This window comes from Trachypithecus francoisi, unplaced genomic scaffold (assembly GCF_009764315.1).
Source record: "Trachypithecus francoisi isolate TF-2019V2 unplaced genomic scaffold, Tfra_2.0 Contig01714, whole genome shotgun sequence".
Classification (NCBI taxonomy): Eukaryota; Metazoa; Chordata; class Mammalia; order Primates; family Cercopithecidae; genus Trachypithecus; species Trachypithecus francoisi.
The window spans coordinates 918,336-944,598 of NW_022681451.1; the positions used below are offsets into that span (position 1 = coordinate 918,336).

A 26,263-nucleotide genomic window follows, 5' to 3' on the forward strand; every position below is an offset into this window, starting at 1 on the left:
GTCTGGTTTCTTTAATGTCTTAGGAAGTGAACGCGTGTTAAACAGGAGACTATAGTTTGATCTTTTCATACTCATTTTTTCAAATGTCTTTGACCAGGGAAGTTGGATTTTAAGATGTTTCTGAAGGGACAGCTCTTGAGGGGAATGGAGCTTGGCAAATTCTTCCTCCTTCAGCCTTGTCCTTCATTAACCTGTTGGCAACATGTGGTATTCACTGCTTTCCAAGGTGAGCAAAGCCCAAAACTCCCTTTCAGAGAGGGTCATGGAAAAAGTGTTGAGAGAAGGGAGATGAGAGCTAGCAGGTGAAGTGCACAGGCTTGAACAAGAACCTCCTGGGTGCCAGGAGAGCTGGAAGGGAGGATCAGGACACCAGCTTCAAACACCTGATCTGCAAGGAGCAGGTACCAAGGGGGTGGGGCCGGTCTCTCTCCATCCTCCCTGCACCCAGCCCGAGCCAGTGAGGCATTCTGAATTACAGCACCATCCTCGGCTCTGCGTGAAAACACATGACCAAACAGTCCCTCTCTCTGGCATTCCTGCATGCTGAGTAAACACAGTGTACTGAATGTACACACTCTAACACAAGTAAGACACCATGCGGTTCGATATCCTACCACTGTATTCGGTATTCTTTCTTCTGGAGGAAGGCCATGGGCTCCCAAATGAACTATCAGAATGCACTTTTCAAAAAACAATGGAAAGTGTTTTCAGCAAGGAGTTAAAAAATATCTAAGAGAGGAGAGGCAGTGAAACGAATGAAGTTGGAAATGTGTGTGGCTCCAGCGGGAGACGGCTAAGATAAATAGCGCAAAGCGCATCCTTCGGGGCAGAGTAAAAGGAATATCTAAATTGTCACTTCCTTGAAGGAATTCAAAGTTTCAAACATCAGAAGACTGAAGCCGCCAAGGTTATTTGCACCTTTGACTTCCCGAAAGAAATAGAACATGATATACTGTCGTCATATATTTGCTTTCAGAGTCTTTTGGCGCTGAGGAGGCGGCAGGCATTTCAGGGAGGTGGGTTTTGAGGGGAGGGAGAGGAAGAAATAGCCTGAAAGCTATATTCCATCTACAAATGTCCTATGCATCAAACACAAAACAAAACAAGAAAGGATAAAAAAATTCAAAGTCAAGGTAAACTTTACACTGGGGCCTTGTATATTCATGAGCTGATTTATGAAATCTCATGAACTTTTAAAATCTAAGTAGTCATCCACTGCTGGGCTGCTCTGCTGGATCAGTCATCGCAAGATCAAAGGGTGCGGCGAGGCACGGTAGCTCACACCTGTCATCCCAGCACTTTGGGATTTGGGAAGCCGAGGCGAGCAGATCATGAGGTCAGGAGTTGAAGACCAGCCTGGCCAACATAGTGAAACCCCGTCTCTACTAAAAATATAAAAATTAGCTGGGCATGGTGGTGCGTGCCTGTAATCCCAGCTACTAGGGAGGCTGAGGCAGGAGAATCGCTTGAACCAGGACCCGGGAAGCAGAGGTTGCCATGAACTGAGATCAGGCCACTGCACGCCAGCCTGGGTGACAGAGCCCAACTCTGTCTCAAAAAAAAAAAAAAAAAGCCGGACATGGTGGCAGGTGCCTGTAATCCCACGTACTCTGGAGGCTGAGGCAGAAGAATCACTTGAACCCAGGAGGCGGAGGTTGCAGTGAGACGAGATCGCGCCACCACACTCCAGCCTGGGCAACAGAGCGAGACTCCATCTCAAAAAGAAAAAAAAGGAAAATCAAAGGGAAACATGCTGGAAGGTGGGACGAAGTAAGAAGGAAGCCTCCACCTTCCCATGAAAGACCAAAGTGGCCAGAAAAAGCTGGGAGCATCCAAAAAAGCCAGGTGAAGCGATGATTTGGGAAGACCACCTTCATGGGCATGGCATTTTCCATGGTGGCACAGGCAACACTGGCACAGGACAGAGGCAGCACATTGGAGGAATGGAGAAGGTGGGGTGGCATGTGCGATCTCTTCTTTGGCCAACGTCACCTTCAGCAATTGTCTCCTCAGATCTGGAGGGAGCTTCTTTAAGGAACTGGATGTGGGACATTTGCTGGAGTGGTTCCTGCATTTACTGAGCAACGACTGCATGTGCAGAGACACACCACACGAGTCCCCAGCACAGTGTATCTGCCTTCTGCTTCCTCCCTCGTATTTAGGGGGGTGGGGAGGGAAGGCATTACGTGTTCTATGTACAATGGAAATTGGTACCGTCATTATGGAAAACAGTGGAGATGGGGTTTCACTATGTTGGCCAGGCTGGTCTTGAACTCCTGACCTCAGGTGACCCATTCGCCTTGGCCTCCCAAAGTGCTGGGATGACAGGCATGAGCCACCACACCCAGCGTGGTTTCTTTCATGTCTTAGTAAGTGAATGTGCATTGGACCGGAGACTACAGTTGGATGTCGTCATCATTTTTTTCAAATCTCTTTGACCAGAGAGGTTGGATTTTAAGGTGTTTCTAAAGAGGTGGCCTTATTTTTTTTTTTTTTTGAGAGTTCCTCAAAAAATGATCAATATGCCTACCCTAGGATCTAGCAATCTCACTCCTCCACATAGATCCGAAGGAAATGAAATTAGCACTTTGTGGAGACATCTACACTCCCATGTTCATTGCAGATGGGCGCGGTGGCTCACACCTGTAATTCCAGCACTTTGGGAGGCCAAGGCAGGCGGATCACCTGAGGCTGGGAGTTTGAGATCAGCCTGACCAATATGGTGAAACCCCGTGTCTACTAAAAATACAAATTAGCTGGGCTGGGTGGTATGTGCCTGTCATCCCAGCTATTCAGGAGGCTGAGGCAGGAGAATTGCCTGAACCTGGGAGGCGGAGGTTGTGGTGAGCCGAGGTCATGAAATAGCACTCCAGCCTGGGCAACAAGAGCGAAACTGCATCTCAAATCAATCAATAAATAAATAAACCTACCATCTGATCTAGCAATCTCACTCCTCCGTATAGATCCAAAGGAAATGAAATGAGCACTTTATGGCGATATCTACAGTCCCATGTTCACTGCAGCCTGATTCACAAGAGCCAAGCTATGAAACCAACCTAAGTGTCCACAGTCCCATGTTCACTGCAGCCTGATTCACAAGAGCCAAGCTATGAAACCAACCTAAGTGTCCACCTAAGGATGGGTGGACAAAGAAAATGTGGGATATCTACACCATGGAATACCATTCAGTCTTTGAAAAGAAGGGGAACCTGTCCTGGGATACAATATGGATCAACCGAGAGTACATCCCATTAAGTAAAATAAGCCGTAGAAAGCCAAATCCCACATGATCTCACCCATATGCAGAGGCTCCAGAAGTTGAACTCACAAGAAAAAGTATTATGGTGATTATTGGCCGGGCACAGTGGCTCACGGCTGTAATCCCAAATCTTGGGAGGCCGAGGCGGGTGGATCACGAGGTCAAGAGATCGAGACCATCCTGGCCAACGTGGTAAAACCCTGTCTCTACTAAAAGTACAAAAATTAGCCAAGTGTGGTGGTGTGCACCTGTAGTCCCAGCTACTCGGGAAGCTGAGGCAGAAGAATTGCTTGAACCTGAGAGGCAGAGGTTGCAGTGAGCCGAGATCACGCAACTGCACTCCAGCCTGGTGACAGAGTGAGACTCCATCTCAAAAAAAAGAAAGAAAGAAAAGAAAAAGTATTATGGTGATTACCAGGTGCTAGCGGGGTGGGTTGGTGACATTTTGGTCAAATGACGCCAAAGGTCAGTTTGACGGAAGGTATAAGTTCAAGAGATCTATTGTACTTAAGGTGACTAAATTAGTGACTTATAGTCTTGAACTTGACAATAATTAGTCACAGTGACTATAATTCATATTTGAAAATTGCAAAGAGAGTAGATTTTACGTGTTTCCAAAAATACACAAAAAGAAACACGTAAGGTAATGGATATGCGAATTAGCTTGAATTGGCCATTCCAGATGGAAACAACATATATCAAAACCACACTTTGTACACCATAAAAATATGTCACTTGTTTTTGTCAATTAAAATGAGTAAATAGATAATGAAATACAAGTTTAAATATTTTACATGTGCCACATGTACTATTCATGGACAACACAAAGTATATGTGGCACAAAGTCACTTTTAAAAGACAGTTGTAATTTAGATAACCTAACCCAGCTAGACTTCCTGTGACCTACAAAACTAGACTTCATGATGACCAACGCAACCACACCTCATCATCCTCTAACCCAACTAAATCTCATTAGGACCGGCCAAAATACACCTCATCATACCCTAACCCAAACAGATCTGATTATACCCTAACCCAACTAGACCTCATCATGACCTAACTCAACTAAATCTCATTATAACCTAGCCCAAATAGACCTCAACATGACCTAATACAAATAGATATCTTTATGACTAACCCAAATAGACCTCATCATAACTTAACTGAATCTCATCACGACCAACCACACTAGACCTCATAACTTAACCAAACTAGACCTCATCATGACCTAATACGAGATCACATCGTGACCAACCCAACTGGACCTCATCATGACCTGACACAGCTAAATCTCATTATTAACCAGCCCAACAAGATCTAATCATGACTGACTGTGACTAGATTTCATCATGACCAACCCAACTACCTCATCATGACCTAACTAACTCTCCTAATGACCAACCCAACTATACCTCATCATAACTGAACCCAGCTTAACTACATCGTAACCTAACCCCATAAGACTTCATTATGACCTAATACAACTACATCTCATCAAGGCCAACACAACTGGTCCTCATCATGACCTAACAAAATCTCATCATGACCAACCCAAACAGACCTCATCACAACCTAATCCAAGTAAATCTCCTCATACCCTAACCCCAGTAGAACTCATCATGACCTAACCAAACTAGACTTCATCATCACCTAACCAAACTAGACCTCATCATGACCTAATACAACTAGATCTCAAGACCAACCCAACTAGACCTTGTCATGACCTAATTATATCTCATCATGACCAACCAACTAGATCTCATCATAATATAATCCAACAAGATTTCATCATGATCAACCCAACTAGACCTCACCATAACCTAACCCAACTAGATCTCATCATGACCTAATACAACTAGATCTCAAGACAACCCAACTAGACCTTGTCATGACCTAATTATATCTCATCATGACCAACCAACTAGATCTCATCATAATATAATCCAACAAGATTTCATCATGACCAACCCAACTAGACCTCATCATAACCTAACCCAACTAGATCTCATTATGACCTAATACAACTAGATCCCATCATGAGCAACACAACTAGACCTCATCATAAACAAGCTACATCTCATTATGACAATGAACTAGATCTCATCATAATCTAACCCGCCTAGATCTCATCATGACCTAATACAAGTAGATTTCATCATGAACAACAGATTGCATCATAGCCTAGCCCAACTAGACTTCATTATGACCTAATACAACTAATTCTCATAATGACCAATCCCACTAGACCTCATCATGACCGAACCAAACTGGACTTCATCATAACCTAACCCAACTAGACCTCATCATGACATGAGACAACTAGATCTTATCATGACCTACCCAACTAGAACTCATCATGACCTAACTAGAGCACATCATGACCAACCAAACAGATCCCATTATAACTTAATCCAACTAGATCTCATCATAACCTAATACAACTAGATTTCATCATGACCAATGCACTAGACCGCACCATATCCTACCACAACTGGATCTCATCATGACCTAATACAACTAGATTTCATTATGACCAACCCATCTAGACCTCATCATAACCTAACTAGATCTCGACATGACCAACCAACTAGATCTCATCATAACCTAACCCAACTACTACTCATCATGACCTAGTACAACTAGTTCTCCTCATGACAAACCCAACTAGACCTCATCATAACCTACCACAACTACATCATCTCATGACCTAATACAACTAGATCTCATCATGACCAACCAACTAGATATCATCGTAACAAAATTCAATTAGATCTCATCATGACCTAATATGATAGATTTCATAAAGACCAGCCCAACTAGACCTCATCATAACCTAACTCAATTAAATCTCCTCATACCCTAACCCAACTAGACATCATCATGACCTAACCCAACTAAATAAACCTCATCATAATCTCACCCAACTAGACCTCATCATGACCAAATACAACTAGATCTCATCAAGACCAACCCAACTAGACCTCATCATAACCTAACTAGATCTCATCATGACCAACCAACTAGATCTCATCATAACCGAACCCAACCAGATCTCATCATGACCAACCCAACTAGATCTCATCATAACCTAACCCAACCAGATCTCATCATGACCAAGCCAACTAGACCTCATCATAACCTAACCCAACTAGATCTCATCATGACCTAATACAATTCCATCTCCTCATGACCAACCCAACTGGACCTCCTCATAACCTAACTAGATCTCATCATAACCTGACCCAACTAGATCTCATCATGACCTAATACCAATTAATCTCATCCTGACCAACCCAACTAGTCCTCATTATAGCCTAACTAGATCTCATCACGACCAACCAACTGGACCTCATCAGAACCTTACCCAACGAGATCTCATCAGGACCTAATACGACTAGATCTCATCATGACCAACCCAACTAGACTTCATTATAACCCAACTAGACCTCATCACTATCTACCCTTCCTGAGGACTGTACAAGAGATTTCTTATATTGGAAAAAAGCAGTATAATTTCCTCTTACAAAACAAAAAGATTTTGAGCCCAAACAAGAGTCACCAATCTGTGGCTAAACCTGGTCTGCAGCTGGATACTGTACAAAAAAGTTTTACTGGAACGCAGACTTTCCTGTTGTTTTAAATATTACCTATGGGTGGTTATTCACTACTAGGGCAGAGCTCATAGTTATGAGAGAAACATATGAACACATTTATTATCGGTCTCTTTACAGAAAAAGTTTACCAACCCCACCTACATCTTAGATGACATTCCGTTAAGCATTATGAAAAAAAATGATCCCCCACCAAAACAATATTTTGAAACAATGAAACTAAGATCTTGTGGACAGATGGGAATTTGAACAACTGATATATGCGTCTCATCATATTAATGTGCTTCAGTTGGATCCAGGTTAAAACCTGAATTATTTTACAAGTAGCTGATTATTCTTTAAATATTAACAAAATTTTAATTAAAAATTTGAAGTTAAATATGCTCATCTCTTATTTTGTATTTAATATAAAATTCATTGTGTTCAATGATTTTTTTCATTAATTGACTTTGAATCAAACTGTCATACAAAATGAAAAAATGCCTCTCTCAGAATAAATCCAATTATCCTCAAAGTCATACAGGGGAGATAAGACTGAATAATTGATTGGATTGACTTGAAGGGTCAAAACTATAACTCACAGTGAAAATTAAACACTGACATCAGGAGCTCTGTGGGAAAGAAGACACAGGTAGGGTGCAGATGTGGTGTTTACTTTCTGTTTATCTCAAGAAAAAAGGCACATTGGTGCTGACATATACTGCTCCTGATGCTCAGTAAACATCATCTAAATGAAGTGGTAACACTTGAGACTCCCATGCACATGCACCAGAAGTTTGCTCACATGTCTTCATTGCTTTGTTCCTACAAAGTCCTCAGTCAACTAGACCTCACTGTGACCTAACCAAATCACATATCATCATGATCTAACTCAACCTATCATCATGATCTAATCCAACAAGACTTTATTGTGTTGTATTCAACTATCTCATGATGACATAACCCAACTAGACCTTATCATGACCTAACCCAACTAGATCTATCCACTAGGCCTCATCATGACCTTCCCAACTAGATCTCATCATGCTCTAACCCAATTAGACCTCATCATGACTTACCCAACTAGACATCAATGTGACCTAACCCAACTAGAACTCATTGGGTCTTAACCCAACTAGACTTCATCATGACCTAGCCAAACCACACATCATCATGATCTGATCCATCTAGATCTCATCATGCTATTACTGAAGTAAACTTCATTAAGACCTAATTAAATCACACCTCATAATGATCTAATTCAACCAGTCATCCTAATCTAATCCAACAAGATTTCATCAATGTGACAACTAGACCTCAACGTGCCCTAACCCAACTACACGTCATCAGGACCTAACTCAACTAGACCTCATCATGACCTACCCAATTAGATCTCAGAGTGACTTAGCCCAACTAGATTTCATCATGACCTAAATAAGTCACACATCATCATGTCTAATCCAACTAGATCTCATCATGCTCTTATGGAACTAGACTTCATTAAGACCTAATCAAACCATTCCTCATAATGACCTAACTGCACCAGTCATCATGATCTAATCAAACAAGACTTCATTACATTCTACTCAACTACTTCATCATGACATACCCAAAGGAGACATTATCACGACCTCATACAACTAGACTTCCTCATGACCTGCCCAACTAGATCTCAAACTGTACCTCACCATGATCTAACTCAACCAGTATCATCACAACCTCATACAACTAGACTTCATCATGACCTGCCCAACTAGATCTCAAACTGTACCTCACCATGATCTAACTCAACCAGACATCATCACAACCGAGTCTCACTCTGTCACCCAGGCTGGAGTACAGTGGTGCGCCCAGCCGCCAAGAATTTTTTTAAAATAAGCCGGGGCCAGACACGGTGGCTCACGCCTGTAATCCCAGCACTTTGGGAGGCTGAGGCGGGCAGATCACCTGAGGTGAGGAGTGTGAGACCAGCCTGTGGCCACCAAAGCGAAACCCCATCTCTACTAAAAATACAAAAATTAGCAGGGCATGGTGGTGGGCGCCTGTAATCCCAGCTACTCGGGAGGCTGGAGCATGAGAGTCGCTGGAACCCGGGAGGCAGAGGATGCTGTGAGCCGAGATAGTGTTGCTGCATTCCACCCCGGGTGATAGAGCAAGACTCTGTCTCAAAAACAAACAAATAAATAAATAGAGTTTGGCATGGTGGTGTGTGCCTGTAGTACCAGCGACTCGTGAGGCTGAGTCAGGAGGATTGCCTGAGGCCAGGAGTTTGAGGTTGCAGTAAGCCATGATTACGCCACTGCACTGCAGCCTGGGCTGACAGAGCAGGATCCTGTCTGAAAATAATTAATTAAAATTCAGGTGGTGTCAAGAGTGAGCATCATACGCACTAGGGTTTTTATTTTTCCAAGCTCATCTCCACACATCATTTAAGTTAGCTGATTTAAACTTCCCCAGGTATGCAATTGACGCTCCCTCTCCCTCCCCCACCCCCTCTCCTGCCTTCCCCCTCCCCCTCTCCTTCCCCCTCCCCCACTCCCTCTTCTTCCCCCACCCCCTCTCCTTCTCCCTCCCCCACCACCTATTCTTCCCCCACCCCCCTCCTTCCCCCTCCCTCGCTCCCTCTCCTCCTCCCTCCTTTTCCTTCACCCACCCCCTCTCCTTCCCCCTCCCCCTCCCCACCCCCTCTCCTTCCCCCTTCCCCACCCCCTCTCCTCCCTCCCCTGCCCCCTCTCCTCCCCCCTCTTTCTCCTTCACCCACCCCCTCTCCTTCCCCCTCCCCCTCCCTCCTCCCTCTCCTTCACTGACAATAGTGGAATGGGTTAATTCCAACTGTCCTCATGTTCCCAGTTGAAGGGAGACCCTGAGGAGGTCCCACCTAAAGAGGAGTCAGAGCTCACGATGAGCTTTTAGAGAGATTTTCAAAAAGAAGTGCAGAGATCAGACACCGAGTGTCTACAGGGCATGGATGCAGAAAAAACAAGTATCCCGTAAAACTGTTCAGATTCCGTCAGGAGGTTGTGTTTGAACAAAATTCATAAATTGAAGTCCTAAACCCCAGGACCTCAGAAGGTGACTGTGTTTGGAAACAAGGTCTTTAAAGTGGTGATTAAGGTGAAATGAGGTCACTAGAGCGGGCCCTGATCTAATCGAACTGGTGTCCTCATAAGAAGAGCAGATGAGGACACAGACACACACAGAGGGACGAGCCTGTGAGGACACAGAGAGAAGACGGCGCCTGCAAGCCCAGGAGAGAGGCCTCAGGAGGAACCAGCCCTGCCCAGCCCTGGATCTCAGACGTCCAGCCTGCAGGACTGTGGGAGAATCAATGTCTGTTGTGCATATGGTAATTCTGTGATAGCAGCCTGAGATGGACTAAGACATCTCAGGAGAAGAGGAGATGAAAACACACAGAGAAGCGACTCTGTGAGGACGCGGGGAGAACACGGCGTCTCCAAGCCCAGGAGAGAGGCCACAGGAGGAACCAGCCCTGCCCTCATTGTGATATTAAACCTGCAGCCTCCAGAATTGTGGAAACTAAATTTTGGCTTTTGAAGTAACCTCCAGTCTCCTTCAGATACTTTGTTATAGCAGCCCTAGTAAAGTAATAAAGATATATGGTTATTTTTTTCCAGGAAACCATGTGAAAAAAAACACAGGATCAATATGGAAGCAGCACATATATCTATTTCCAAAACTGTACAACAATTTCCTGTGTTTTCCAGGTTTGTTTTTTTTGTTTGTTTGTTTGTTTTGTTGAGATGGAGTCTCGCTCTGTGGCCCAGGCTGGAGTGCAGTGGCCGGATCTCAGCTCACTGCAAGCTCCGCCTCCCGGGTTTACGCCATTCTCCTGCCTCAGCCTCCTGAGTAGCTGGGACTACAGGCGCCCGCCACCTCGTCTGGCTAGTTTTTTGTATTTTTAGTAGAGACGGGATTTCACCGTGTTAGCCAGGATGGTCTCGATCTCCTGACCTTGTGATCCGCCCGTCTCGGCCTCCCAAAGTGCTGGGATGACAGGCTTGAGCCACCGCGCCCGGCCGTTTTCCAGGTTTTGAATATCACCTTTTTGAGTTTTCTGGATCTGACTGAATTTTCTATATGGAAATCAACATTTGCATACATGTCTAAATGAACAACTAAGTAGCTCACATTAGGTATAAAACACAACCAACTGCCAGGCATGGTGGCTCACACCGGTAATCCTAGCACTCTGGGAAGCCAAGGCAGGTGGATGGCTTGAGCTGAGCGGTTCAAGACCAGCCTGGCCAGCGTGTACTGAAACATCATCTCTACTAAAGCTACAACAATGAGCCGGGCATGGTGGTGCATGTCTGTAAACCAGGTACTCGGGAGGCTGAGGTGCGAGAATCGCTTGAACCCAGGAGGTGGAGGTTGCAGTGAGCCGAGATGGCACCACTGCAGTGCAGCGTGGGCTGACAGACTGAGACCCTGCCTCAAAAAAAAAAAAAAAAAAAACCAAAACACAAAAAACACAAATCACTGTAAAAGTCATCACCTATGATAACATGCATGCCGAGTCTTGCCAGATGCTTCGCCGTCGAATAGCCGATGCCGTCTGTCCCTCCCGTCACGATAGCGACACGGTCGGGTTGTCGGGGGAAACCTGAAAAAGAAGAAGAGAAAATCATCAAACTAAGATTTCAAAGCAGAGCACATATTTGTAAGAATTAAGCCTCCAGAGACGCAGGATGCCAAAGGGAGGGACGGTTCCATTCTTTCTGGTTCTGTTCCTCTTGAATTCCCACAGGCTCAGGAGGCATGAATGTATTAAAGTGGATTAGCCTCGCGTAATGACAGCGCAATAAAAAACCACCTGATAAATCCCCTGTCATCGCCCGTGAGTCCCTGGCAGGCGCTGGAGCATGCTGTCGGTGTGACCGGCAGAAAGGTCTGCAGCATGGATACCCTTTCAGAGGCGAGCGAGAATCCTGAACTAACCTCTGCTCTCAGGGCAGCACTGGGCAGGACATCTTTGTTCGTTTGCGTTGTAAAACGTAGACTTTATCAGGTTGTAGGCATGGTGGGGCCAACAGATCAGGAGACTGCTCTTGAGCACGTGGTTTGTTACTCACAGGTTCCAAGAGGAGGCGCGGGTCACGCCACTCGGGACCACACAGGGGCACGCATCCAGTTTGGTCAGGTGGGAAGACAAAGGGGACAAGAGCTTGTCTTGTGGTTTCCAAGGGAAGGAACAGGTGAGGAGGCTTAGAGCGGGCTAGTGTGAATGATTTCAGCAGGCTCTGGGGCACAGCGGCTGTCCCTGACTCTCTGGTACCTGGTTTTGGGGTGGTTACGGCAGGTGGAGAGTGACGTGGAATAGGCAAGCCCAACAAAGGAGATGGTTGGGGGGCGGATTCTGGATTGGTGGGTTTGCGTACCAAAGACAGGCTCGTAGACGGGTTGTTCACCACCTCTGGGTATTCGCCAGCCATGGGAGGGGCCGGGTCTCTAGGGCTGACAAGGTCACAGAAGTCACGCATCCGAACGCAGAAAATAAAAGATACGGTTAATACAATTTGCTTCACAGCTGCTGATAGCACAGGTGCAGATAGCATCTCACTTGAATTTCTGGTGAAGACAAGCGATCCACATTTTCACAGAGATTTGTATTTCTTTTCCTTCCTTCCATTTGTCCTCCCTTCCTCCTCTCCATCTTTCCTTCCTTCCTTCCCTCTTTTCTTCCTTCCTTCCTCCTTCCTTCTCTTTTTCCTTTCTTCCTTCATTCCTTCCCTGCCTCATTCCTTCCTTCCCTCTTCCTTCCTTCTTTCCTTCCTTCCCTCTCTCTTTCCTTTCTTCATTCCTTCCTTCCCTCCCTTTTTCCTTCCTTCCTTCTTTCCTTCCTTCCCTCTCTCTTTCCTTTCTTCATTCCTTCCTTCCCTCCCTTTTTCCTTCCTCCCTCCTTCCTTCTTTCCTTCCTTCCCTCTCTCTTTCCTTTCTTCATTCCTTCCTTCCCTCCCTTTTTCCTTCCTCCCTCCTTCCTTCCTTCTTTCCTTCCTTTCTTCCCTCCCTCTTTACTTCTTTCCTTTCCTCTTTCCCTCCTTTCTTCTTTTTTTCATATATTTATTTTTTTCATATATTTATATTTATACTTTAAATTCTAGGGTACATGTGCACAACGTGCAGGTGTGTTACATACGTACACATGTGCCACGTAGGTGTGCTGCACCCATTAACTCGTCATTGACATTAGGTATATCTCCTAATGCCATCCCTCCTTGTCTCACTCCTTCCTTCTTCTTTTCCTCTTTCCTTCCCTCCCTCTTTCCTTCCTTTATCCTTCCATCCTTTCCTCTTCACTTCTTTCTCTCACTTTTTCCTTCCTACCTTCCCTTCCGTTCCTCTTTACTTCCTTCTCTCACTCTTTCCTTCCTTCTTTCCCTCTTTCCTTCCCTCCCTCTTTTCTTTCTTCCCTCCCTCTTTCCTTCCTTTCTTCCTCCTTCCTTCTGTCCATATTGCAACCCTTCCCTTCTTCTTTTATAAAATATGTGTACAGCCCACACTCCATGCCCAGCATACAGGGAAATGAACTAGACCCACATAAACATGTTCTCTGCCTCAGGGAGATGTAGTTCCCCTAGGTAAGACACCATCCACCCTAAATACACAGATGTGTCTGGCAATAATCCAGAACTTTCCAGATCTCACATCTTCCAGTTATGAACGAACTTCAAAGGAAACCCAGAGGAAAGGAAGAAGAGGAGAGGTAGATGCCTCCTGAGCGGATGTTGTGACGGAGAGAGCAAACGCCTAGCATGCCTGGGATATTCCAGGAAGAGGAAGGCGGCTGGCTGGCTGGAGCTAAGCACATGGAAAGAGGGAAGAGAGGAGGGAAGAAGGTGTAGGGGCACCCCGCAGAGCTCGTGAGCTTCTCTCTGGCAGACCGAGCGTCATCACAGGGCTCTGAGCTGAATCTGTGATATGTTTCACAGGAAGGAACGAAGGGATAGATTCCTGGAGAATCCCCTGGAGCCGGAGGAAGACAGGGCTATCAGGGGTCCCCTGCAGCAGTCCCAGGATTGACGGGGGAGTTCGGCCACAGTTCAGCACAGGTGGTATGAGAGCTGGTGGATTCAGAACATGTCTCACAGGTGCAGGCAACAGGGGTGCTGGTGGGAGCCAGACATCTCGTGTGGAAAGTCAAAAACAAATCACAAGGCGAGGACAGAGACGGGGACACGATGAGGCAAGAAAGAGTCTTTGTACTGGGGGCTGAGAAAATGCAAGATGGGAACTTCCATGAATTCCCCGGAGAAGGAAAGACTGAGGGAAAAGTGGATTTTTGTAGGCAGGAAGTCAGGCAAGTCACTTTCTGTGAATTATTACAGACACCTATGACCTTTTTCAAGTTTTGTTCAGGAGATTATTTTCTTCAACATATTTGGAATGTTCTTTATTAAAACATAAAGCCTGAGTGTCCACCAACAGATATTCTGATTTTTTAAAATATGGCACATATATAACATGGAATACTACACAGCCATGAAAAGGAATGAAGTTGTGTCTTTTGCAGCAACACAAAGGGAACTGGAGGCCATTATCCTAAGTGAAACGACTCAGACACAGACAGTCAAATACCACATGTTATCCCTTATAAGTGGGAGTTAAATAATGTGTGCACGTCAACATAGAGCATAAAATAATAGACACTGGGGACTCAGAGGTGTCACAGGGTGGGATGGGATGAGGGATGAGAAATTACCTATTGGCTGCCATGTACGTTATTTGAGTGATGGCCTCACTAAAAGCCCAAACATTAGCACTATGCAATATATTCGTGTAACACAAGTGTACTCATATCCACGAAGCTATAAAAATAAAAAGATACTTGAAATAGCAATAAGAATTATAAATCATTCTGCTATAAAGACATATGCACACGTATGTTTATTGCGGCACTGTTCACAATAGCAAAGACCTGGAACCAACCCAAATGCCCGGTGATGATAGACTAGAGTAAGAAAATGTGGCACATAGACACCATGGAATACTATGCAGCCATGAAAAAGGATGTGCTCATGTCCTTTGCAGAAACATGGCTGAAGCTGGAAACCATCCTTCTCAGCAAACTCACACGAGAAAAGAAAACCAAACACCTCATGCTCTCACTCCTAAGTGGGAGTTGAACAATGAGAACACACGGACACAGGGAGGGGAGCATCACACACCAGGGCCTGTCAGGAGGTGGGGGGCTGGGGGAGGGAGAGCATTAGGAGAAATAGCTAATATTGATGATGGGTTGAAGGATGCAGCAAATCACCATGGCACATGTCTACCTATGGAACCAACCTGCACATTCTGCACGTGTACTGCAGAACTTAAAGGGTGATAAAATAAAATAAAATAGAATAAAATGAAGAGGCCTACGCTGCTTTTACATGTTGCCTTTCCCAAGTGTGAAATTCTGTGTCTCCTCTCCCCTCAAAATAATTCCTATGTTGAAAACATTCCGTCGCCAGGGTGACGGAATGAGGAGGTGGGGCCTGTGGGGGAGGCTCTTCAACATATAATCTGTTATTTGTCAGCCCGTACATTTCGTTGACAGTATTGTGTGAACAATCCTCTCGGTGAGTAAGACTTCTACTATTTTGCTTGATACACGCATGAATCGACGAAAAGTTATGTCCACCTAGAAAACTGCAGCGTAAGTTTTCCATACACTTCGGTTTCCTGGCGTATTCCTCGTAACCCGAAGGTAGAAGTTGTACAATGACATTCCCATGTTCGTGACCCAAGCTAAGGGACTTGGAAATACTACTGATGTTCTTTTTTTTTTTTTTTTTTTTGAGGCGGAGTCTCGCTCTGTCGCCCGGACTGGAGTGCAGTGGCCGGATCTCAGCTCACTGCAAGCTCCGCCTCCCGGGTTCACGCCATTCTCCTCTCTCAGCCTCCCGAGTAGCTGGGACTACAGGCGCCGCCACCTCGCCCGGCTAGTTTTTGTATTTTTAGTAGAGACGGGGTTTCACCATGTTAGCCAGGATGGTCTCGATCTCCTGACCTCGTGATCCGCCCGTCTCGGCCTCCCAAAGTGCTGGGATGACAGGCTTGAGCCACCGCGCCCGGCCTACTGATGTTCTTAATTTACTAAGTTTAGTTTAAAAATCGCAATATATTATTAAATCCTAATTACGAACACACACACTATGCATATATGCTGTGTGTGTATAAGTATGTGTCTGTGTGAGGGTGTGTCTGTGTGTGTACACACATATTTCTCAGCCCCAAAATGCCAACTTCCTAGTCAATAAAGAAAACACTAAAATCTTTCAGCTAAAGTTAGAAAAGCAGCACATATCCATCCTGTTCTCTGTGATGCTTTTTTTTTTTTTTTTTTGAGCTGGGGTCTCATTACATTGCCCAGGCAGCAGTGAAGTGGTACAATCATAGCTTGCTGCAGCCTCAACCTCCTGGGCTCAAACAATCCTCCTGCCTCAGCCTCCCAAGTAGCTGGGACTACAGGTGAGAGCCACCACAGCCGGTTATCTTTTTTACTATTTTTTTGTAAAGATGGGGTCTTGCTGTGTTGCCCAGACTGGTCTTGATCTCCTGGGCTCAAGTCATCCTCCCACCCCGGCCTCCCAAAGAGCTGGGATTCCAGGAGTGCACCCTGTCATTTAACATGTTATTGGAGATATTATCCAACGTGGTCAGATAAATAACTACAACAGATACAAGAACTGCAGAGGGAGAGTCAAAATATACTTTGCAGATGACATGACGGTATGCCAGGAAAAAACTAACAAAATCAACATTAAACAAATCCAAGAAGACAATTCAGGAAGGTTGTCAGAAAATTCAGAAGCAAATATCAATATAGCTTCCATAAATACAGAAACAACTGGCAGCTTAAAAAGGCACGGGAAGAGACAATCCTGCTGATAATACAGAAACAACAGCAACACTGAAATGAGACTTGGTCATCGAGAGTGTGCAAAACCTCTATCAGGAAACCTTGGGCCGCTCTGTAAAGACATAAAAGTAGAGTCGAGGCCATGGAAAGATGCCCTTGGGTCTCAGTGAGAATGTCATGCCACCATGGTTCTAAATAAATCAATCAATAAATAAAAGCATGACAGATTGCAGAAGGATCCTTGCTGCCTTTCTAACTTTAGCTAGAAGAGTTTAGTGTTTTCCTTATGGACCCGAAAGCTGGCATTGGAGCTGAGAAATCTGTATGTACCCACACAGACACCCCCGCACACAGACAGCAGGTTGCAACAGTCACCAGACACCACCCGCCCGGTGCCTCTGCAGACGGACAACACGTTTCGCAAGATCGGGCTTCCTCAGGGTTTTGGGTTTTCACAGCCAGTGACTCAGCATGATCAGAAAACCAGCTGGACGCTCCTTCTACCCAATGCCTCGCCCTCTTTTTTCACAGGTGTGGGGCACCTACAGCATCATCTGAAAACCTTCCTCCACTGTCTTCTGCCAGCGCCTGTTTGACCCTTCACACAGAGTTTCCCTAGTACATCTCTGGCCCATCACATTCCTTCGTGGTGTGTGCTTCTCAAAAGACCCAAACGGGTCAGGTGCAGTGGCTCATGCCTGTGATACCAGCACTTTGGAAAACCAAAGGCAGGCAGTTCGTTTGAGCCCAGGAGTTCAAGACCAGTCTGGGCAACATAGTGAAGCCCCATTTCCACAAAACAGAAAAAGGAACAAAAAAATGAGCCGGGCATGGTGGCACACCGCTGTCATCCCAGCTACCCGGGAGGCTGAGTTCAGAGGATCACGCAAGCCTGGGAGGTTGAGGCTGTGGGGAGCTGTGATCATGCCATGGCACTCCAGCCTGCGTGACCGAGTGAGACTGTCTCAAAACAAAACAAAACACAACAAAACAAAAAAGACGGCCGGGCGCAGTGGCTCACAATCCCAGCACTTTGGGAGGCCGAGGCGGGAGGATCACGAGGTCAGGAGATCAAGACCATCCTGGCTAACACTGTGAAACCCCATCTCTACTAAAAATGCAAAAAACTAGCCTGGCGAGGTGGTGGGCACCTGTAATCCCAGCTACTTGGGAGGCTGAGGCAGGAGAATGGTGTGAACCAGGGAGGCGGGGATGGCAGTGAGCTGAGATTGTGCCACTGCGCTCCAGCCTGGGTGACAGAGCAAGACTCCGTCTCAAAAAAAAAAAAACCAAACTTTGTCCAATCCAGAGTTAACAGACACCTAAGTCTGATTCCATGTCTTTGCTATTACGAATAGTGCTGCAATGAACACACAGTATATGCGTCTTTTTGGCAGAATGACTTACTTTCCCTTGGGTAGATACTCAGTCATGGGATTGCTGGCTCAAATGGTAATTCAATTCTTAGTAAAATGTGGTGCATCTATACGATGGAATACTACACACCCATTAAAAAGAATAAAATCATGTCCTTTGCAGCAATAGAGATGCAAGTGGAGGCCATTCTCCTACGTGAATTAATACAGAACCAGGAAACTCAATACCATGGGGCAAGGAAGGGATGGGGCAAGGGTTGAAAAACTATTGAGTGCTATGCTCACTACCTGGGTGATGGGATCCTTGCTGTCCAAACCTCAGCATCATGCAATATACCCAGGGAACACACCTGCACATCTACCCCCTGAATCTAAAATAGAAGTTGAGGCCGGGCGCAGCGGCTCACACCTGTCATCCCAGCACTTTGGGAGGACGAGGCGGGTGGATCACGAGGTCAGGAGTGCGAGACCAGCCTGGCCAACATGGTGAAACCCCGTCTCTACTAAAAATAAAAAATACAAAAATTAGCTGGGTGTCATGGTGTGCGTCTGTAATCCCAGCTACTCGGGAGACTGAGGCAGGAGAATCGCTTGAACCCGGGAAGCGGAGCTAGCAGTGAGCCGAGATCACGTCATTGCACTCCAGCCTGGGTGACAGCGCGAGATTCCACCTCAAAAAAAAAAAAAAATTTTTTTAAATTTAAAAAATAAAATAGAAGTTGGAGGGGGGAAAAAAAGATCTAAACTGATCCAACCCTAAAGGTGTCAGAATGATCCAAGTCGATATGCAAATTTGATGTGATCCAATAAAAATAGTTCACAGAATTTCTTTTGGGCAAACCGGACAAGTCGATTCTAAAATTGCTGTGGGGAAAAGAACTGCAAATGAGGCGGCAAAGAGGAAAATTCTGATATGTATAAAGACTGAGAACACACCGGCCCTGTAGGAGATGAAAACATTTGAGAAGCCTCTATCATTAAACGGGAGCTGCCACAGCCATTAATGGAGCAAGGAACAGGCTACAGTTTCCACAAAGAGGCCAACTGCATGTGGAAATTTCGTATACGACAAAAGAGGCAAAAGATGGGTGTTTTAATAAATGGTGTTGGGGCACGCGAAGCCACATCAGGAAAGAGACGAAATTAGAGCCAGACCTCACAGTGTGCGTCAGAGTGAACTCCAAGACAAAAACAAAGTTAAACCATGAGAAGATTCCAAGAAAGCAGGAATCATTACTTTAACCTCCGCAGAAAGAAAAGGCTTCCTAAGCAAAAAATCAGAAAGGTGGTTAGATAAACCTCACTGTTAAAAAAACCACGTGATTAAAAAACAGGCCGGGGCAGTGGCTCACAGCTGTGATTCCAGCACTTTGGGAGGCTGAGGGGATATCGCTTGAGGCCTGAAGCTCAGGACCAGCTTGGGAAACAGAGAGAGGCCTCACCTCTACAAAAAATTTTAAAAATTAACCAGGCGTGGTGGTGCGTGCCTATAGTCCCAGCAAGTTAGGAGGCTGGGATGGGAGGATCGCTTGAGCCCAAGAGATGGAGGCTGCAGTGAGCCAAGATCACGCCACTGCACTCTAGCCTGAGTGACAGAACAAGACATTATCTCAAAAAAAAAAAAAAAAACAAATCTCCATAAGCAAAGTAAAAAATTAATAATGAGCTGGGAGAAAAGTTGCTACTTCTGTGGGAAATATTAACAGCTATTTTTCAGATATCTAAAAAGTTCAACTCCAGAAAAAGCCCAAACATGCTACAAAAAAAAAAAGGACAAAAATATCAGTTTATATAGAGAACAGGCTCAAATGGCCCTCAACACCTATGCTCTCCTTTATATCTAATATCTAATTCAGACTGTACTGAAATACTATTTCTTTTTTTTTTTTTTTACTTCAAGTCCTGGGATACGTGTGCAGAACGTGCAGGTTTGTTCCATAGGTATACATGTGCCATGGGGGTTTGCTGCACCCATCAACCTCTCATCTACGTTTCAAGCCCTGCATGCATTAGGTATTTGTCCTACGGCTCTCCCTGCTCTTGTCCCCCGCCCCCCAACAGGCCCCCTGTGTGTGATGTTCCCCTCCCTGTGTCCATGTGTTCTCATTGTTCAACTCCCACTGATGAGTGAGAACATGCAGTGTTTGGTTTTCTGTTCCTGTGTGAGTTTGCTGAGAACGATGGCTTCCAGCTTCATCCATGTGCCTGCAAAGGACATGATCTCATCGTTTTTTATGGCTGCATAGTATTCCATGGTGTATTTTTCTAACTTATTTATTTATTTATTTATTAGACAGAGTCTCGCTCTGTTGCCCAGGCTGGAATACAGTGGCACAATCTCGGCTCACTGCAACCTCCACCTCCTGGGTTCAAGCAATTCTCCTGCCTCAGCCTCCCGAGTAGCTGGGACTACAGGCGGCTGCCACCATGCCAGGCTAATTTTGTTTTTGTATTTTTAGTAGAGACGGGGTTTCACCATGTGAGCCAGGATGGTCTCGGTCTCCTGACCTCGTGGTCCACCTGCCTCGGCCTCCCAAAGTGCTGGGATGACAGGCGTGAGGTAACGTGCCCGGCCCCATGGTGTATATGTGCCACATTTTCTTTCTCCAGTCTATCATTGATGGGCATTTGGGTTGGTTCCAAGTCTTCACTATTGTAAACAGTGCTGCAATAAACATATGTGTGCATGTGTCTTTATAGTACAATGGCAATGGGATTGCTGGGTGACATAGCAGAAGATCTCCCCATGGCATCTGCACACATTCACAATTGATTCTGCTAGAAGGAATTGCTACCTTCACCTGAGTTTAGTTCCTCTTCTGACGTATTTATGGCTGCTAAGGTTTTGACAAAAAGTTTCCGGAATGGCACTGCAGGCAGGAACGTTAGCTCCAACTCAATCTTCCTTTTATAGATACGAGATCTTGAGGACTCAATTATCGCAGAGAGAGGAAGGGAGTGGGGGTCCCCCAACGTGGCAACCAAGAACCTCATTTCCCATGGTTCTCGCTGCAAATCATGCTTTCACCCCTTACCTACTTAGCCTCCATTTGTCCCTGGTTAAAACGCAGGAGAACAGGTTTAGGACGCATTGTATGCAGTGGGAAAGGCTGCCTGTATAACGTCAGGACCACCACATGCTCTCGTCTTTACATGGATGAAATATGTCACAGCTCTGACTGTCAAAAACAAAACGCACAGAAAGCAGGCAATAGCCTGTTCTTTTTTTTTGGAGATAGAGTCTTGCTCTTGTCGCCCAGGCTGGAGTGCAAAGCCATGATCTCATGATCTCAGCTCAATGCAACCTGCAACCTGCAACCTCCAACTCCCAGGTTCAAGCGATTCTCCTGCCTCAGCCTTCCAAGTGGCTGGGATGACAGGCGCCCACCACCACGCCCGGCTAATTTATTTTTGATATTTTTAGTAGAGATGGGGGTTTCACATGTTGGCCAGGCTCGTCTCCAACTCCTGACCTCATGATCTTGAGCACACGGTCAGTCCTCATCTGTCACGTCAAACCAAGGCTAAGGACTGGGTGCGGTGTCTCACGCCTGTAATCCCAGCACTTTGGGAGGCCGAGGCAGGCGGATCACGAGGTCAGGAGATCGAGACCATCCTGGCAAACACGGTGAAACCCCGTCTCTACTAAAAAATACAAAAAATTAGCCAGGCGAGGTGGCGGGCACCTGTCGTCCCAGCTACTCGGGAGGCTGAGGCAGGAGAATGGCGTGGACCCGGGAGGCGGAGCTTGCAGTGAGCCGAGATCTGGCCACTGCACTCCAGCCCGGGCGACAGAGCGAGACTCCGTCTCAAAAAAAAAAAACCAAGGCAAAGAAGCAAGCTTCACAGTTAACACATAACGGATCAGAACAGAGGTTCCCAAACGTCCCCATTTCATAGCACACATGCTACCCAGAAAATCTGTTCACAGCGCTCTACGCAAAAAAAAAATTTCTTTTATATATATATATATATAATGTTTTTGATATATAAATAAATTTTACATACATTTTATAAAATATATGTTATAAATTTTATAAATTTAAAATTATATAAATTTTAAAATATATTTTATAAAGTTTAATATATAAAAAATGATTTATATATTGTATAATATATAAAAACATATTTATATAATAAATTCATATTATATACTTATATATAATAAATTTATATTATATATTATATTATATAAATATGTATTGTATATTTATATTATATAAATTTATATTATATATTTATATTATATAAATATGTATTACATATTATATAATAAATTAATTTTCCATAATATTTATATAATAAATTATATTGTAATTAATATTAAAAATATATTTTTATATAACATATAATTTATGTGTAATATATAATTTTATATTTTATAAAATTTTAAAAATGCAAAATATGTATATTGTATATGCTATATAATATATAAAATACATATTTCATTAAATTTTATAAAATATGTAAAATCATATTTTTAATATATTTTTAAAAATCCAAAGTGATGGTGTTGAGAGGTGGGGTTTTTGGGAAGTAATGAGGTCATGAGAATGGAACCTGAAGCATGAGATGAGTGTCTTTACCTCAGGGGCCCCAGAGAGCTCCCTCACCCCTTCCACCATGTGAGGTCACAGCAAGAAGGCGCCATCTATGAACCAGGAAGTGGGTCCCCACCAGCCACTGAATCTGCCACTACTCAGGAGGCTGAGGTGGGAGGATCACTGGAGCCCAGGAGCTTGAGGCTGCAGTGAGCTATGACTGCACCACTGCACTCCGGCCTGGATGACAGAACAAGACCCTGTCTCAAAATAAATAAATAAAAGAAAATAAAAATGAGTTTTAAAAAATAGAGCTTCCAGGAGTTGTGGACAATATCAAATAATCTCATACTACACATAATTGGAATCCCCGAAGAAAACAGAGGAAATATTTTAAGGTGATGGCTGAAATTTTTGCAGAGAGAGGACAGAAGAATAATTTTAATTTCCTTCTCTGTGGCTTTGTGTATTTTCTAAATCTAAGTGGACATCAATTACTATCCTTTTATAATTAACCATTTTCTCAGTCAACACAGCCTTCCAAACGCATATTTAATTTGCACAAACAAGATATTTCATACTAATTTGACAAGAAAGCTCTGCCTAGTGCAGTAACAACCGACAATGAATAAACGTGTAACTTTTAAGAGGCAATCATTTGTGTTATTTAACGTCAGACTGCTGTTTCCCACTGGTATTTTCATTAGATTTCTTAAAAAAGTATCTTCATCACAGTTCATGAATCTGTAGAATATAACGAATTTAAGTTGAGGCCAGGAAATATGCATTGACTTCTTATAGTTCTCTAATGTCACATGTGTGCAGGAGGTCACCCCCCCAGTAGAAGAGGTTCCCTGTGCAGTGGGGTTCCCTGTGCAATGGGAGTGCCATTTTCATTCCATTTTTTTGTCTCAAACACGGGGGGGGGTCGAATCATGCACCTTTCTGCGTGTGACGATAGGAAAGCAGCCTTCATCTCTTCTACACGGGCTACATCACACACTGGGCCTCCATGGCTCTCCGGGCTGATGCCCAGCCTGCCTCCCACAGACGGCCAATGACGACTGAAGACAGAAGCCTTGCTGTGAACTCTCTGCACACCCTTGCCTGACCAGGTGCCAGGCATTAAGACAAGTGCCCCATCAATGTTCACTGACTGAATGAATCAGCTCACCCATCCATTGATGAGTCAATCACAGATGAAAGGTTGCCACTCCCTTCCTTGAAAGGGCAAGACAGATGGACTATGGACGGAACGTGTGTGTCTTCCCAAAATTCCTACGTTCAATCCTCACCCCTGAGGTGATGCTGTTACGAGGTGGGGTCTTTGGAAGGTGATGAGATCGTGAGGGTGGGGCTCCATCAACGGGATGAATGCCCCTTATAAAAGGGACCCCAGAGAGCTCCCTCGTCCCCTTCCACCATGTGAGGACACAGCTAGAAGGCGCCGTCTATGAACCAGGAAGCGGGTCCCCAGCAGACACTGTATCTGCCCTGCCTTGATCTTGGACTCCCAGCCTCCAGACCTGTGAGCAATAAACATCTGTCGTTTAAGCTACTCCATCTATGGTGTCTTTGTTATAGAAACCTGAAAGAACGAAGAAAAACTGCAAATAACACTTGCTAGGTTCTCATCCCAGTCCCTCAGGAGCAGTTGATGCTCCAAGACTTTAAAAGGCAAACACAGCCAGGCGCAGTGGCTCAGGATTATAATCCCAGGACTTTGCGAAGCCAAGGCGGGCGGATCATATGGTGAAGAAATCGAGACCATCCTGGCTAACACGGTGAAACCCCGTCTCTACTAAAAATACAAAAACTAGCCAGGCGTGGTGGCTGGCACATGTAGTCACAGCTACTCGGGAGGCTGAGGCGGGAGAATGGCCGTGAACCTGGGAGGCGGAGCTTGCAGTGAGCTGAGATCACGCCACTGCACTCCAGTCTGGTGACAGAGAGAGACTCTGTCTACAAAATAAAATAAAATAAGGGGTGGGGGCAAAGGGCAAATACAAGTCCAGGAATGAGCATGAAAGCTGCTGCATTGGCCAGGGTGATGGCTCACTCCTGTAATCCCAGCATGTTGGGAGAGAGACCGAGGTGGTAGGATTGCTCGAGGCCAAGATTTCAAGACCAGCCTGAGCCACATAACAAGACCCCATCTCCACATCCACAAAAATAAAGACATAAAAATAAAAGATGCTGTATCATTTACACTCCCAGGAATACATGGCCAAGCAGAACCTCACAGACTACCTGGTTCTGTGTGATCCCTTATTCCAGAGGCCCCCCCACCCAGGATGGATCCGTAGCCTGTTAGAAACCAGGCCGCACAGCACGAAGTGAGTGGTGGGTGAGCAAGCGAGGCGTCATCTGTATTGACAGTCACTCCCCGTAGCTCTCATTACTGCCTGAGCTCCACCTCCTGTCAGATCAGCAGCGGCACTAGATTCTCATAGGAGTGCTATTGAGAAGCTGTTGTGAACTGTGTATGTGAGGGAATCTAGGTTACATGCCCCTTATGAAAATCTAATGCCTGATGATCTGTGTGTCTCCCATCAGCCCCAGATGGGACCATCTAGCTGCAGGAAAACCATCTCAGGGCTCCCACTTATTCTTCTACATTACTGTGAGTTGTAGAATTATTTCATTCTATGTTACAATGTAATCATAATAGAAATAAAGTGTGCAATCAGTGTAATGTGCTTGGATCATCCTGAAATAATCCCCCATCCCCCATGGAGAAACTGTCTTCCACAAAACCGGTCCCTGGTGCCAAAAAGGTTGGGGACCACTGGTCTGGTCTAAACCTTCCACTTGGACCCAAAAAATAATTCCTTTTTTTTTTTGAGACAGAGTCTCGCTCTGTCACCCAGGCTGGAGTGCAGTGGCCGGATCTCAGCTCACTGCAAGCTCCGCCTCCCGGGTTTATGCCATTCTCCTGCCTCAGCCTCCAGAGTAGCTGGGACTACAGGCGCCCGCCACCTCGCCCGGCTACTTTTTTGTATTTTTTTAGTAGAAACGGGGTTTCACCGTGTTAGCCAGGATGGTCTCGATCTCCTGACCTCATGATCTGCCCGTCTCGGCCTCCCATAGTGCTGGGATTACAGGCTTGAGCCACCGCGCCTGGCCCCCCAAAAAATAATTCTACACCCTCCAAGTCATTTTCTCCCAATGTCAGGATGTACAATCCCAGAATCTCATCGGTTTGGTTTCCCACCCAAATGCAAATTAGCGGATTGCAGTTTCCTGGAAATCATCTCCCCCTGGACAGCCAGATGGTGCTGGCACAGTTCTGACAGTAATAGCACCAATTTCATGAATGGGATTTGTGTTCTTATAAAAGCGACCCCAGAGAGCTCCTCACTCCTTCCAGCCTGTGAGGACACAATGAGAAGGTACCATCTACAAACCAGGAAGCCCGCTCCAGACACTGAGTATCTTGCGTGCCTTGATGGTGGCCTTCCAGCCTCCAGAACTGTGAGCCATAAATGTCTGTAGTTTATAATCCACCCAGGCTATGATATTTTTGTTGTAGCAGCCTGAATGGGACTAAGAAAAGATGCAAATAACACTTCCCAGGTCCTCGTCCCCGTCCCTGAGGTGGGGCTGGAAATCTTAGCCCTTTCTGAGGC

At 45.2% G+C, this 26,263-nt stretch overlaps 1 protein-coding gene across 6 annotated transcripts in view; it reads right to left on the minus strand.

Annotated features, from left to right (window-relative positions):
• The window catches only part of DHRSX (dehydrogenase/reductase X-linked), a 272,447-nt gene that overhangs the window by 177,937 nt on the left and 68,247 nt on the right, over window positions 1-26,263 (minus strand). For all 6 annotated transcript variants that reach the window (XM_033199225.1, XM_033199278.1, XM_033199234.1 and 3 more), the window contains one exon: window positions 11,366-11,473. In XM_033199225.1, coding sequence (XP_033055116.1) covers window positions 11,366-11,473 — 108 coding nt within the window. The remainder of the gene's footprint in view (window positions 1-11,365; window positions 11,474-26,263) is intronic.